General features: G+C 43.9%; 1 protein-coding gene across 1 annotated transcript; it reads right to left on the bottom strand.

Moving 5' to 3' along the window:
* Positions 1-31: 31 nt before the first annotated feature.
* Positions 32-5,237, bottom strand: LOC111979302 (vang-like protein 2). Its single transcript, XM_024009760.3, has 7 exons — positions 4,859-5,237; positions 4,476-4,599; positions 3,614-4,221; positions 3,370-3,503; positions 3,066-3,201; positions 2,541-2,787; positions 32-2,049 (listed from the first exon to the last, which is right to left on the bottom strand). Exons 1-7 carry the CDS (start codon positions 4,927-4,929, stop codon positions 1,789-1,791), a joined length of 1,581 nt encoding a protein of 526 aa, XP_023865528.1. The 5' UTR covers positions 4,930-5,237; the 3' UTR covers positions 32-1,788.
* Positions 5,238-13,607: the final 8,370 nt, after the last annotated feature.

Here is a 13,607-nt window from a genome sequence, read left to right as displayed (position 1 = left end):
CCAAAGTCGCCCTAAAAAAGACACAATAGTCTTCACAAGCCATAATGTTTAATAAAAATGACATTTACACTTACTTTCCCTGTTGTACATGCTGGTTGAGAGAATGCCAAAAGTGTGCAAAGCGCTCAAGGCAAAGGGTGGCTACTTTGAAGAATCTCAAATATTAAACATATTTTAATTTGTTTAACACTTTTTTTTGGTTACTACATGATTCCATATGTGTTATTTCATAGTTTTGATGTCTTCACTATTATTCTACAGTGTAGAAAATAGTACAGATAAAGAAAAACTGAGTAAGTGTGACCAAACTTGTGACTGGTACTGCACATACACAACATGTCCAAGAAAGAAATTACTTCCTAGTGAGGGTGGTAGGATGTTGTCACTAGAGGGTCATATTGAATAATGGGGTGCTGTGGAAAACAAAAGGCCATAAAAGAACTCCGAAGGGAACGAGTAGAAAGAGTGTTTTAGGTAAAAAAAGAGAGAAGTTTAAACCCCATCGGAATTACTTTTCAATTCGACATCTCTCTGAATTAAAATTCAGATTCCATTACGTCTTTAATCATATTCTCGTCAGCAGGCTTACAGTATTGTTTTTCTTAACAGGACCAGAGAATGAAAGACAGGGCTTCATACAATCACAACTTTGTGTATGTGAGAAAAGCAGAGACAGGGAGAACAGGAGTAAAAACATGGAGCACACTATACAAGCTACTATTATCAATAAAGAAACATTCAAATCTTTGTACACACCACCTCTTTTCCAAAAGTAAAAACATTTTTTTTTAAATTGAATTATAACTTAATAAAAAATATATAGAAAACAAAAACAACCTCATATAAAATGTATTTAAACCCACAATTCTAGCATGCATAAAAAAAACGGAACGACAATCATTAGCGTTGATGTTATCATCAATTATGTCAAACCAGTTGTGAACTTTCATTGGTTGTTCTCACAGAAATGTACGGTATTAGAGTTCTAACTGCTTGAATAGAAATGATTGGCAGTCATATTGTGGCTCAGAAGATGAACTGCACCAAACTGTTGTCTAAGTAGCAACATTAGGCTGCCAGTTTACAGTACATCTGGGTTCGAACCGAGAGGTTTAGTGGTCAGAGAAGTGGTTCTTTGCCAGAGATCACCGGCCAGCATTTCATAGTTCACACATGGGTAAGGCTGTTACTGTGCTTGTTTGAATGTTTTACAAATGTGGCACAATCTGGTGATTTGCTATGACTGCAGACAACTTGCAGTGAGGATACAATCACATGTCCCTGGTCAGAGTGAGATGGGTGGAGGACAGTGGACACAGGAAAAAGACAAGGCAAGTCCATTCAAAACAGCTTCATGGAACAAAAGGTTATGCAGGAAAGTCAGTCTGAGAAACATTGTAAGAATGCTGTCCCAAGGCAGGAATGATTTACTCACTCAATGTTATCAAATCATGATAACTTTTGTGTAAAAAAGGCCAGTGTACAATTAAATGATACCACATATACATGGAATAAGACTCTACAACACACAGTCTCTCAGTTACAACAAGCTCAGGAATGTAGTTCCTTTGCAAACTGATGGAGACAGTTGGCCTACAGACAAGAAACACCTTAAGGGAATTTTACAGTGTCATAAAACATGGTCAAGGCATCCATTTTCTGTCTTTGGAAGATCGTAACTTCCTCCCATTCTGTTAACATCCATGACAATGGTTCAATAGGAGAGTACATGATGATCTAGCACCCTGCGTATCCCAGTAGGATCAGGGGCCTCCATTGACCCCCCCTTCACACAGAGGTCTCCGACTGCAGCCTCATCACAAACTTGTGGCTCTTGGGGTCGATAAACTCCTCACCGATACGCAGGAAGGGGAGGGGCTGCACCGTGACGACAAGGGAGAAGTCGAGGCGGCGCAGGGAGAAGACCAGACCCTGACGCAGGGCAGAGGTTACCGGCTCCTCGCTCACTAGAGTCCACTGGCGCCCCCTGCCATTCTCACGCTGGTACTGCATGGTAGGGCCTGGGCTCACATAACGCTCCAGGAATGCCTGGACAGACAAGATAAAATACAGCCTTTCAAAATCAACCTGAATAAGGAAGACATGTGAATGGGTAAAAAGAAGATGCGTAGTTGTGTACAAGTTAGAATTTGAATTCTAGATCTGATCAAATGCATGCTATTTTTTAGGGCTGGGAGGATACCAGTATAGCGATGCACTTGAGTATTGCGGCAAGGAAAGCGGATTTGACTTCTTTAGGAAAGTCCTAATGTTGAAAACAAATATAATTATGCCGTCATCCAGCCACATGTATTTATTTTCCAAGCTGTAGCAGACAATATTTTACATATAGCAGGTTTTTAAAACCAAACAGTAAGGTCTGCTTCGTGTTTTCATTTTTGTCATGGAAAAAATATCGCAACACTGGTATCATCCCGGCCCTTCTATTTATCCCAAAAGCTGGTGTAACATTTTACCCAGAGTCACACAATGTACCATGATATATTATAGACTCCAAGAGAATGATCAATTCTGCTCACCTTGGGGGTCATGTTGTGGGTGATACAGAACTGCAGGTGCGTGAGGATGCTCTCCATGCTGTGATAGGGCTGCTGGCGCGTGGTCCTCAGGTACTTCTGCATGGCCCGCGCCATGGGGGCGAAGATGGCCTGAGCCGCCTCCCGGGGGTCCATCACCTCACGGGGGTGTTTGTGGGACGAGCCTGCGGGGTCATCATCATGGAGACGCTTGATGTGGGTGAAGGCCTCTTCCACCGCCACTACCAACCTGGACAACGCCACAATAAATCATTATGATCAGTGTTAGTGTTATTAATACCATCAGCACTATGATACAGGAGAACTCAATGGGCAGTGGCATCAGTCATCATAACTGAGCCTGAAATACACTATGAAAAGGGACTGGTTATCCTCCAGCAACGTACATAGCAACAAGACTCACTGGAGACAAACAGAACAGGGACATTAACAGGGTTCTTCTTTCCCTAATCACTTTAAAAGCATATTACAGACATGTATAGGGGGACAGGATGTTGTCGGTCTTACCTGGCCTTGCGCTTGCGGCACCTGCGGTCCATCTCGGCCTCCTCGTAGTAGTACTCGTTGTGGGAGTTGTCTCTCCTGCGGGCCGCAGCAGCGATCATGGCCCGGGACTGACTGGTGGAGTTATTGGTGCTGTTCTCTGTGGATCAATACATCAGTCAGTGGATGGATTAATAGGAGGGAGGGAGGATAGATGGATGAGTGGGTTGACAAATTACTGGATGGGTGGATTGATGGACAGCTGGACGGATGAATGGAAAGATACTGTAAGGTAGAGCGATAGAGGGGGGTGTAGAATGCTGTTTACCGTCCAGTGAGTAGACTTTGAAACCAGACATCTTCTTGGAGAGGATGGACTTGGGCAGGTTGAGCAGGGCAGGGTTGTAGACTGGGAAGTCCCTGTAGTACTGATCCAGCACCCACACTGCTGCCCTCTGGATACTGGAACACACAATCATCTTCAATACTATCAACATCGCAATGAGGATACGTGAACAGCACAATGCACAGCACAGAAGCACAGAGACAAACACGTACACACACTCACTGACCTGAGGTGTCCGACGTTGTAGAAGCGACTAGCCCCGTCTGTGGCGCGCACCACCTTGAGGCAGAAGGCAGGCTGCAGGTGTCTGACCTCCAGCAGCACCAGGGCCAGGTACTGGATGAAGAGCAGCGCGTCCACCAGCGACGCAGCATACTCCACGATGCCTCTGTAGTCCTTCTCCCGTGGCTCCAGCACGCGCACGCCGTAGAACAGCCAGTAGGACGCCACGAACAGGAACACCAGCACCATGAGCAGGCAGCGGAAGACAAAGAAGCGGGGCAGGGTGGCGCGTGGCGGGCGCAGGAACAGCGCCCAGGAGGAGATGAGGAGCACCAGGAGCTTGAAGGCCAGGGAGACGTAGAGACCCTCGCAGGGCGTGCCGCAGGGCTCCAGGGCCTCACGCCACAGCAGCTGGGGGAGGACCAGGAAGGCCAGGGGGGTGATCAGAGCGAACAGGCCTAGGCAGCCACCCAGCACAGGCCCCAGGAAGCGCTTGCATTCCAGGGGGGACGATTCCTCCAGCTCCTTGGAGACACGCGTCAGGTCCTCGTTGGACACGCTGTGTTCTGATGTGCCTGTGACCACAGTGGTGGTCTCGCCCCAGTTGTCATCCTGCAGACAGAGACAGAGACAGAGACATCGAGTAAACGTGGAGGAGAGATTGGACGGGGGCTTTATAGAGATATAAAAGGATAGAGAGGTGGTGAATTGGATGGGTAGGGAAGATAACGGGACCTGACGTTTTTCTGACCGCATAACCTGATCCTGGTTCAGTCACATGGTCAGGAAAAACCAACGTCCCTATTATGAGAGAAATAAATATGGAGATCTAGAGGGGTTGAAGAGGAGTAGGTTGTGATTCTAACCCGGTCATCGCCGCGGGTCGACTCTGCGTCTAATAGTGACTCCCCAGGGGCCTGGATGGTGACAGACTTGTCCCCACGGCTGCTGCCGTCTCTGCTCTTGGAGCGATGTCTGTCCCGCCGATCCCTGGGTAAAAGAAACAGGACAGCCACACAGTTATGTCAGCGTGTTAAGCCTCTGTCATTGCATAACCGAGGCCTGGGGGTACATGTGTTTTGTGTGTGGTTGCTCACCAATGTGCCCATTGACTAATGGATCGATGTGTGTGCGTATTACAAATGCGTTTGAGCCTAGTGTTTCACTAAAACATTTGTGGAACGACTGTTTAAAGTGTACTTGCACGCTTGTGCCTTTTTTTGTTGTTGTCGGACTGACCCTCTGGTACCTGTGCTTGCGGGAACTGCGGGAGTGGGACGACTTGTAGGAGTAGCCCGAGTACTGTGACTCGTTGTCCATGTCTCGGGTCGGTGGATGGGGTTGACAGGCCCCTCTCCCCCCCCCGTGCCTCGTTCCCTGATTCTGCCCAGCTGGCTCTTGAGCTCGGAGATGGACTTGGTGGATAGGGCCAGAGGCAGCTTCAGCAGCTCAACCTTACTCCTGAGAGAATCTATCTTGGAGGCCAAAGGACAGGGAGAAGAGCCCACCAGACAGATGGAATCAGGGAAACAATGGACTAGAAAAAGGAGGGTAGGAAGAAGAGAAGACAGACTAGACAGGGGGGGGTGAAAAGATATGATTATGAGTAGGATGGGGGGGTGGACAGGCCCTGAAATAGAGAGAAGGGAATTAGTGACAAAAACAAACTCCTATCCCGAATCTGGTGTTTAAATCCAACCCAATTTCATTTTACATTTCATTTTTTGTCATTTAGCAGTTAGTGCATTCATCTTAAAATAGCTAGGTGGGACAACCACACGTCTCAGTCATAGTAAGTACATTTTTCCTCAACGTAGCTTTCAGCACACTCAATGCTAGTGGGGAGAGGGTGGGGGCGGGTTCTGTGGGATTTTTTTTTAACCTTTATTTAAATCAGGTAAGACCAATTGAGGTTAAAAAACTATTTTGCGGGAGCGACCTGACAATGAGGCAAAACAGGGAAATAGCAGCATGTACATAAAATATTACCGAAAAATACAAAATACACACAAAAGACAAAGTGTCACAATTTCAGAGGGAAACTGGTTCCACCATTGTGGTGCCAGGACAGAGAGGAGCTTTGACTGGGCTGAGTGGGAGCTGCCCTCCCATAGGGGTGGGTGGGTCAAGAGACCAGAGGTGGCAGAATAGGGTACTGGGGTTTGGGGTGTAGGGTTTAAGCATAGCCTGAAAGTGTTTGTGGGTATTTGACCCTGACCGTCTGCGCAACTGAAGACATGTTACCTCTCGGGGTGAATACAAGCCTTTTGATCTCAGACAGGGTTGGCCCTCAACTAGTTCTACAGACAATACGTCTGCAGTGAGCCGAGGTCCAGGAAAGCTTACAGATCTGATACAATGGAGTCATATTGGATTACTGTGTTTTCACAAACTTGTTTGCCCTCGCCCTCTCTTTCCCTATCTCACATTCCCTCTTGGTCTCCCTTGGCCCCCTGGGTAACAGGGCCTCTCCGCTTCTGGTGATGATGAAAATAGGGTGTTCAGATGGAGGGAATTGGAGGCTGACAGTTTCCATGGAAATGGACCTTACACCACCCTCTCCTACCCCGAGAAACTGGTTTACCATGTTAATCGGACAGTTTGATTTGTCACATATGGGGCAATAGTCAGTCATGGCCATGCATGCTGGGCATTACATTTAACAACTAACTCCATTAAACTGCCAGTCTATTCTTAACTGTGTGTATCTGTTTACATGCACAAGTTGACTTGAGCCTCGTCTTGGGAAGTGCCCCACTGTTTATGCTATAAAAACCCATAGCCTTTGTACCCTCCAATGGAAACCTAAGGGCCCCTGAGCATTTGCTGAACTTCAGCTCCCATCACATGCTGTGCAGCCCTGGGAGGGTGTGGTGCATATAAGAGTTTTTTTTTACATGGACGATACATTGGAGATAATATATGACAACTACAAGGAACAACATGAAACTTCTAAAGAAGCCAGGCTTGGTATTTATAGCAGATTTTGAAAAGGCCTTTGAAAAAGTAATACTGGATTTTATATATAAATGCCTGGATTTTTTCCATTTCAATGAGTCTCTTATTCAATGGGTGAAAGTAATGTATAGTAATCCCAGGTGTAAAATAGTAAATAGTGGCTACTTCTGAGAGTTTTGAACCATTACGAGGAGTTAAACATAGGGTGCCCACTGTCACCATATCAATTCGCTATGGCCATCGAAATGCTAGCTATTAAAAGCAGATCAAATAACAGAGGATTAGAAATCCAAAGCCTAAAAACAAAAAGGTGTCCATGTATGCCAATGAATATGAACTGGGTGGGCTGAGATTAAATATAAAAGCACTAAATCTCAAAAAGCTTCACTTACACAAAGGTTTTATGTTAGCACAGCTGAAAACTGTTGTTCTGATTAAAGAAGCAATACAACTGGCCTTCTTTAGACTGGTTGAGTATCTGGAGCATCAGCATTTGTGGGTTTGATTACAGGTTCAAAATGGCCAGAAACAAAGCACTTTCTTCTGAAACTCCTCAGTCTATTCTTGTTCTGAGAAATGAAGGCTATTCCAATGCGAGAAATTGGCAAGAAACTGAAGATCTCGTACAACGCTGTGTACTACTCCCTTCACAGAACAGCGAAAACTGGATCTAACCAGAATAGAAAGAGGAGTGGGAGGCCACAGTGCACAACTGAGCAAGAGGACAAGTACATTTGAGTGTCTAGTTTGAGAAACTGACGCCTGACAAGTCCTCAACTGGCAGCTTCAATAAATAGTACCCGCAAAACACCAGTCTCAACGTCAACAGTGAAGAGGCGACTCCAGGATGCTGGCCTTCTAGGCAGGAGTTGACGCCATCTGTCAAGCATGGTGTAGGTATTGTGACGGTCTGGGGGTGCTTTGGTGGTGGTAAAGTGGGAGATTTGTACAGGGTAAAAGGGATCTTGAAGAAGGAAGGCTATCACACCATTTTGCAATGCCATGCCATACAGTGGATGGTACTTAATTGGAGCCAATTTCATCCTACAACAGGACAATGACCCAAACCACAGCTCCAAACTATGCAAGAACTATTTAGGGAAGAAGTCAGCTGGTATTCTGTCTATAATGGAGTGGCCAGCACAGTCACCAGATCTCAACCCTATTGAGCTGTTGTGGGAGCAGCTTGACCGTATGGTACTGGAAGAAGTGCACATTAAGCCAACCAAATTGTGGGAGGTGCTTCAGGAAGCATGGAATGACTAGAATGCCAAAGGTCTGCCATGCTGTAATTGCTGCAAATGGAGGATTCTTTGACGAAAGCAAAGTTTGAAGGACACAATTATTATTTCAATTTAAAAAATCATTATTTATAACCTTGTCAACGTCTTGACTATATTTCCTATTCATTTTGCAACTCATTTCATGTATGGTTTCATGGAAAACGAGGACATTTCTCAGTGACCCCGAACTTTTGAACGGTAATGCGTGTGTGTATATAAGATCTAGCCATACCACCATAGCAATATATACCACCATAGATGGCACCATAGTAAATGGGGGATTGTTTCTCTGGGTTAATCCTTGCCAGAAGATACTGGCCCTACCATTATGCTTGTTTACAGTGAGCTGCACTGGGGTTGAAGGCAATCATGATGGTAACCATGATTGCCTTCCAACCCCAGTGTAGCTCACTGTAAACAAGCGTAACGGTAGGGCCAGTATCTTCTGGCAAATCTAATCCATATAATGTAGATACGGAAAATATGCAAACATCTGCCGAGTATGCTGGCATCTATCAGATTCATCTGCCACTGCTTGTAGAAAATTCATACACAAGCAAGCCCAGTACCCACTCTGACCCCTTGAGTAGCTACCTCAAATGAAAGTCAAATGATATATCCAAATCAACCTCAGTCACTCTTAGAAGTCTAATCTGGCCCTGTTGTCAGGGATTTAAGATAATGACCCAGTCAGATAAGCCAGCGCCAAAGGCAGGGCTTGCCTGACCGTGCATAAACTATCATGCACGTCTCGTTGCCCCACAGTGAGCATCACAGATGCCTTTACCTTTTCTGAGTACACATCTCTCTCTCTTCGCATGGCTCTACAATTACTAGCCTAATATAATATGACAACATCTCCTTCATCTCTTCCAAATCTTAATGCTTTAATGGAGCTTGGTAAATATAAACAGAGGAGGTGATATACCTCTAACTACATCCCCACACAGAAATACCATTCAAAGCCATTGGACAAATCAACGTTTTCTACATTTCATGAAATCCAAACTTCCACCAGCTGTTTGAGGGAGTGGAAAAGTCCAAACAACTGATTGTGGCAACGAGGTATGTAACTTCATGTATGAGTAATATGAAGCCAAAAGACTTCAACTGTGAAAATAAACATGCACAGCCCAGTACAGTGGTAGAGAGTGAGTGAGTATGAGGGGGCCACACACACCATTTCAACCCCCACCCACCTACTGCAGTGACAACAGAAAACCAAGTGAAAAACAGACAACTGCACTCTCAACCTTTGTGCCCAGTGCTCCTATGAAGTGGAGCAGGTGTAAAAGTGGAGCAGGTGTACAATGTAAAAGATGGGGTGTGACCAAATCAACATACGGTCTATGGACTGGACAAAGCAGGCTTGTTACAACATTGTTACCAGAGGGGCAAGACAGTTTACCATTCACCTGCCAAGAAACTTTTCTGTGACCATATCCAAGCATGGATTTGAGGTTACCACTGTCCAAAGTCTTGCCTCAATCACCACTTGTCTATTTTGTCGTGATGTGCCCTTTGTGCTGTTGTCTGTGCCCAACAATGTTTGTACCCTGTTTTGTGCAGCTGCCATGTTTTGTTGCTACCATGCTGTGTTGTCATGTGTTGATGCCATGCTATGTTGTCATCTTAGGTCTCTCTTCATGTAGTGTTGTGTTGTCTCTGGTCGTGATGTGCAATTTGTCCAATATTTTTATTTAATTTATTTTTAATCTCAGCCCTCATCCCCACAGGAGGGCTTTTACCTTTTGGTGGGCCATCATTGTAAATAATTTGTTCTTAACTGACTTGCCTAGTTTAATTAAAAAATAAAACTATCCCTCTAATCTAATGGGCCTGTTTATTTTGAGAGCCACAGGCAGCTGGGACAATAGCAGTTGCACTGGGAACTCTACATTAGCCCTAGCAAAAGCTAATTACATGAGAAAAATAGGCATAAAATAAGAAAATAAAGATTAATCTTGTAGGCAGATTGCTGTGGCAAAGTTGGTCGTTGTAACTTCATTAGCATAGGACCATTTTGATTTCATAGGCCTAACTTAACGTTTAACTTAAAACATTCAAAACTCAGTAATTGTGTAGTTTACGAAGTGAAAGCTTAACATTCGCCATAATTTGAACTACTGTAGTAGCCTACTGTAGACATGTTTCACTTTAGTCTCTAGACTAGATTACACATTTGTAACATGCATATCTGCAGTCCTTGTTAATATCTTGCTACGTTGTTACAGTGTTGCAAGTGCAACAAAGTTACAAACATGTAATTTAGCCACCAGCTGAATCAGATACACTGTAGCTAACTATATTCGTAACAAATAGTGGCATGCCTCATTTCATTACCGGTCGTTTTGGAACAGGGACTTAAATGAAGTGTATCCACAAAAGCTTGAATGAAACAATAACATGTTACTAATTGAGCAATAACCTAGCAAACACAAAACATGTTTATCGAAGATTCAACTACGATATATACAAGTTATAAATGCCCATTTTATCCGACGTAAGCAGAAACGTATCCTCCATTATATGAGGGTTAGCAAACAATAGGGCGAGACTCTCCAGTCACTATCGAGCACAAATGGATGATCCGTTTTCCGTCTGCGAATCTTTTCCCCCATTTATTTTCGAAAGGGGAAGCCCTGGATGAACGGATCATGCACATTGAATTGAACACCAACCTTCGGCGAAATTTTTCACAGAGCTTGAAGCCACACGTGTCCTCTCAGCGTATCGTTCCCATGTCGTCGGGATGAGGGTTGGCTAATTTCTCCCAAATTGTTGGGACTCAGGATTCAACTCTTCGAACCCCGTAGCTACGTGGCCTGGGTGAAAATAACAATAGGCCCGATCACGCCAGGGGTCCTCTCTAAACTTCCCTGCAGCTTCGGTCTGGAGTGAAAACCGAGTGCGAATATAGTCTCTTCCCGACTTTTGTTTCGGAACCATGAAACCTCACCCTAGCAATATATATTCTATTCCCCCTTTACTTCAATGGTCAATTATTTCCAAACATGTTCACTATATATATCCACACTGAAAAACACGCTTTCGACCCCCCGCCCAAAAAACTGTGTATGGCTACTTATCCCCAAATATCCATTCAGGTATTTTCACTTTCCTCTTTTCTCCCTCGACTGACTGGTAGACAGGGTTGCCAGGTCGAGCTACAATTTTATTTAAATGGCTTCTGAAAACCCGCGCAGAATGCCTGGAAACTCCCCCCAAAAACATCGCAGCAAGAGATGAGTTACCACATTTAACCCCTTTTCCATAACGTTATTGAGCGAATTAAGAAGTAATATCGTTGTCATTTTTAACATTTTTTCCATCAAAATAATAATTCTCGCGAGTTTTTTTGTCACTCTCCAGATAATTTCCCATCTTTGAAGTCGATTTAACTTGTTTTGACTGCTATGATTAAGCAATAAGGCCCGAGGAGGTGTGGTATAAGGCCAATATACCACAGCTAAGGGCTGTTCATAGCCCTTAACCGTGGTATATTGGCCATATACCACAAACACCTGAGGTGCCTTATTGCTATTATAAACTGGTTACCAATGTAATTAGAACAGTAAAAAGTTAGTTTTTGTCATTCCCGTGGTATATGTCTGATATACCATGGCTTTCAACCAATCAGCATCCAGGGCTCAAACCACCCAGTTTATAATTGTAACCTCAGGATTTTGTGGTATATGGGCAATATACCACGGCTAAGGGCTGTATCCAGGCAGTCCGCGTTGCGTCGTGCATAGGAACATCCCTTAGCCATGGTATATTGGCCATATACCACACCCCCTCATGCCTTATTACTTAAATAAATCCTGTTTGCTCATATGCATAACTATAGATAAATCTGACGGGAGAGTTTGAGTGATGAAAATTGGACAGGGGTTCCCGAAATCTCTGTGCAAGAAACACTTGGACAAACTTCAAAAAACAAATGTTGGGCTATTTGCTGGCAATTGTGCTGTTATTATGTGCCAGATGTTAAGACTACAAACTGTTATAAATTGACTATTTGCAAGATTGACTTGTTATTTCAATACGCATAGGCTACTGACAAAAATCTGGGTTTATAATTGCAATTCAACTTTGCCATGGTTTGCTGAGCTAGATGCAGGTAGCCTGTAGGCCCTGATAGGCCAACATGCCGAAGTCCACAATGAAACTGACATTAAATGTGGAGAATGATACATTTAAGATAGAGCAGTGACCATGATCACAATTGATAACTCCCAATTTAATTAACTAAAAATGACCATTAATAATTGCATAGATACACAAGGCTACAACAACAAACTGAAGTTATAGGCTATTTATTAAATCCATTTGCCAGCTCCAAGTAGGCTACACAAGTTGAACTAATTGATTTGCAATGACTCCAGTGATCTCATCATTTCATTATATTTATTGTATCAAAACAGTAGCCTGTAATGGCATAGAAATTAAAAGCCTACTTGATGGCCAACAGATGCAATGTAGCCTATCATTCTCCACATTTAATGTACTTTCATTGTGGACTTTTTCTCATAAAACACGCACGTGAGGGAGTTCCATAACTTCCACTCGCTCAGCGCTCCAGACCCTAGAACTGAGCATGAGTAAAATCCTTCGCTTAATATTATCGATAAGAAAAGTCAACATTAGAATGCAGTTTACTTTAAACCACCTCTGAGCAAATTTATCTAAAGAGCCCTATTGCACCTAAATTAGTTTTCCAATGCTTTGTTACCATTATATCAGTTCTAGTGTGTTAATATGTTTTGTGGAAAAAGGGTGTCTACATAATGACCAATCTAAATAGCCTACCTACAACTTGTAAAAAGTTGTCAAGACATGCTCTTGTGCTGCTCTGTCTCCATGACTCAGCTGCCTCTGCTGCATCACTCTCTCAACAAGTGCTCTCAACGCACACACACCTATGGGGAGTGATTCAGGCCAGAATTCAGCCACTGAAGCTACTGATACCTCTCACCAAGTCACCTAATGCCATTAGATACCGTCATGAATAAACATGGACTGTCAATGGAGACAACTTTTTTCTAAGATGTCAAACTGCCTACACGTACACAGTGTCAGTTTGCTTGTATTTTTTAAATGAAAGATCTCACCACAAACGCCTTAAAAACGTTTACAGGTAGATGGAGCGATCTTCTGGTCAGACTTCGGAGGCGCGCACACCACCCACCACTTCCGAGTATATTACTCGTTAATGTCCAGTCTTTAGATAACAAGATAGACGAAATAAGGGCAAGGGTTGCTTTCCAGAGAGACATCAGGGATTGTAACATACTCTGTTTCACGGAAATGTGGCTCTCTCTAGATATGCTGTCGGAGTCGTTACAGCCACTTGGATTCTTTGTGCGTCGCGCCGACAGGAATAAACTTCTCTCTGGGAAGAAGAAGGCCGGGGGAGTATGTTTCATGATTAACAACTCATGGGGTAATTGTAAAAACATACAGGAAGTCAAGTCCTTTTGTTCACCTGACCTAGATTACCTCACAATCAAATGCCGACTGTATTATCTCCCGAGGGAATTCTCCTCGGTTATTGTCACAGACATGTATATCCCCCCTCAAGCCGATACCACGACGGCCCTCAAGAAACTTCACTAGATTTTATACAAACTGGAAACAATATATCCTGAGGCTGCATTTATTGTAGCTGGGAATTTTAACAAAGCAATTTTGAGAACAAGGCTACCTAAATTCTATCAGCACATTGACTGTAGCACCCGCCCTGGAAAAACACTG

Source organism: Salvelinus sp. IW2-2015, linkage group LG19, assembly GCF_002910315.2.
Source record: "Salvelinus sp. IW2-2015 linkage group LG19, ASM291031v2, whole genome shotgun sequence".
Classification (NCBI taxonomy): domain Eukaryota; kingdom Metazoa; phylum Chordata; class Actinopteri; order Salmoniformes; family Salmonidae; genus Salvelinus; species Salvelinus sp. IW2-2015.
The sequence above is the reverse complement of the archived record's forward strand: the minus strand, read 5'-3'. Positions and strand labels throughout refer to the sequence as shown.

What these genes read in the sequence shown, in the direction of transcription:
- LOC111979302 (XM_024009760.3), bottom strand. Translation starts at nt 4,929, where the DNA reads ATGGACAACGAGTCACAGTACTCGGGCTACTCCTACAAGTCGTCCCAC. An exon ending in CGACCCGCGGCGATGACCGG is followed by an intron (nt 4,222 to 4,475) that starts GTTAGAATCACA and finishes CTCTGTCTGCAG; the next exon opens with GATGACAACTGGGGCGAGAC. An exon ending in TGCCGCAAGCGCAAGGCCAG is followed by an intron (nt 2,788 to 3,065) that starts GTAAGACCGACA and finishes GGCGTTGTCCAG; the next exon opens with GTTGGTAGTGGCGGTGGAAG.